A 2,500-nucleotide genomic window follows, 5' to 3' on the forward strand; every position below is an offset into this window, starting at 1 on the left:
CATGCAGCTACAGATAGACATGCAGCTACAGACAGACACGCAGCTACAGACAGACATGCAGCTACAGATAGACATGCAGCTACAGACAGACATGCAGCTACAGATAGACATGCAGCTACAGACAGACATGCAGCTACAGACAGACATGCAGCTACAGAGAGCCAAGCTAGACAGGCGAGACAACAGGACCAAGTCGTTCACCAGGGGACAGACAACAAGACAACAGGACCAAGTCTTTCACCAGGGGACAGACAACAAGACAACAGGACCAAGTCTTTCACCAGGGGACAGACAACAAGACAACAGGACCAAGTCTTTCACTAGGGGACAGACAACAAGACAACAGGACCAAGTCTTTCACTAGGGGACAGACAACAAGACAACAGGACCAAGTCTTTCACTAGGGGACAGACAACAAGACAACAGGACCAAGTCTTTCACTAGGGGACAGACAACAAGACAACAGGACCAAGTCTTTCACCAGGGGACAGACAACAAGACAACAGGACCAAGTCTTTCACCAGGGGACAGACAACAAGACAACAGGACCAAGTCTTTCACCAGGGGACAGGACTGGAACCAGCATATCCAGTATTACTGCACTCTGACATCAATCTATTTCTCATGTGTTTCTCATGTTCAATACCCGTGAGAGAAATATCAGATTGTTTGCCCTCTGAACAAAGTCAAAACAAAACAGGTTCAACTGCTTCCCAGTCTGATACAGTATTCACAAAGGTTTGTTTTATGTGTTCTTGATTTTTAAATGGTCAAACAAACTTACAGTTACTAAACTAAGCAGTGCGGTTGGATATGGAGGACGTATCTTACCTTTCCAAAGCGTTGCTGCTGGAGGAACAGCATCCCCTGCTTCCTGATGTCCTCCTCCATGGTGCACCAGCGCTCAGTCTCTCTCTCACTCAACTCCTCTTTTAACTCTGTCACTTCCCCTCTCCTCTCCTCTCCTGTTGCTCCCCCTCTCCTCTCTCTTCTAGCCAAGTGACTTTCCTTCCTACCTAGCCACTTTCATCTCATCTCTCCTCTCCTCTCCTCTCCTCTCCTTTCCTCTCCTCTCCTCTCCTCTCCTGTCCTCTAACTCTGGTGCCTCTATTCTCCTCTCCTCTCTGTGTTTCTGGTGCCTCCCCTCTCCTCTCCTCTCCTCTCCTCTCTGTGTTTCTGGTGCCTCTCTCTCAGTTACGCAAACACCTCAAGTTCCCTGTCATGCTGACTTCCTGTAGCTAGGCCTGCATCAGCCGCTCACACTCTGTCTGGCAAAATACTGCCGAGTTTAAATGTGTGCGTGCGTGCGTGCGTGCGTGCGTGCGTGCGTGCGTGCGGTGTGGGTGTGGGTGTGTGGTGTGTGTGTGTGTGTGTGTGTGTGTGTGTGTGTGTGTGTGTGTGTGCATGCTGTAAATACCACAGTGATTGGTCAAGTGCCTTCAGGGCACATTGCAACATCATATGGGCAGCAATGGCCAGAGAACTTGGTTTAATGTACATTTTCCTTCCTGGTTTTGGGTCCTGTTTGTCTATGTCACTGGTATTCAGATGGTAGGCCAAGGCTATGCACAATGATGACAGGACTTACTGCTCCCTATCAACAAACATCAAAATAATTACATCTAGCCGTTTTATTATGATTATTATTATTATTATTATTATTAATAATAATAAAAAATTCATTTTCTATATCGCTTTTCTCAGTACTCAAAGACACTACATTCCATGGAGAGTTTTATTGAATAATTGGCACTTAGATAATGTCATGTTATAGTTGTAAGCTCTATTGATCATTCAGAGGCTGATTTGATCAACAGGCAGTAGTATAACGCCACCATGCATTTCAACATTTCATTTGACTACCGGCTGGTCTGTGGTCACGATGTAAAGCATCCTCTTCCTCTTCCTGTGTCAACTTTCCATCAGCTCAACACTTCAAGTTAATCATGATCACATTTTGGTTTAGAGTTTTAGAAATAAATGTTGCCGATGAATACATTTTGCCGATGAACAAAAATGACTAACTAACAAGAACGCAATGATTATTTATGATAAAACTCATGTCACTTGTCAAGAGTAACGGGATATCAAAGGGAAATGTAACGTGTCTGGGGTCAGTTTGGCGGAGTGGTGATCAACGGTGGAGATGAAGACGAAGAGCTGATTCCCCGGCCTCTTAAACCGGACGGGCCTATAATTAGTTAATTAATTCTGCTTTAATTTGATTGTTGATTATTTTATCTCTCTGTGTGTAGTATGTTATTTTGAACTATGATCTGAACATATCCACACAAAAAGGTGTTACCTATCCAATGGTATCCTGCTTTTGCATCTGATCGTCATATTTCTTATGTTAGAAGCAGGTTAGTTTGGTTCTGTTTTTTAGGGAAAAGTCTAACAGGGCATTCAGCAGAAGGGGTTAAGGTTTACATCCGTTACTAAGCAACGATGGAGGTGAGTAAACAGCTGATTTGTCTGCTAGCTGGCAAACTACGATCGC

General features: G+C 44.4%; 1 protein-coding gene across 2 annotated transcripts in view; it reads right to left on the reverse strand.

Annotated features, from left to right (window-relative positions):
* The window catches only part of dok2 (docking protein 2), a 10,346-nt gene extending 9,291 nt beyond the window's left edge, over positions 1–1,055 (reverse strand). For both annotated transcript variants that reach the window (XM_083673758.1, XM_083673757.1), the window contains exon 1: positions 832–1,055. In XM_083673758.1, coding sequence (XP_083529884.1) covers positions 832–891 — 60 coding nt within the window. In that variant the 5' untranslated portion in view covers positions 892–1,055. The remainder of the gene's footprint in view (positions 1–831) is intronic.
* Between the last annotated feature and the right edge of the window lie 1,445 nt (positions 1,056–2,500).

The sequence above is a fragment of the Argentina silus genome, assembly GCF_951799395.1.
Source record: "Argentina silus genome assembly, chromosome: 7".
Taxonomy (NCBI): Eukaryota; Metazoa; Chordata; class Actinopteri; order Argentiniformes; family Argentinidae; genus Argentina; species Argentina silus.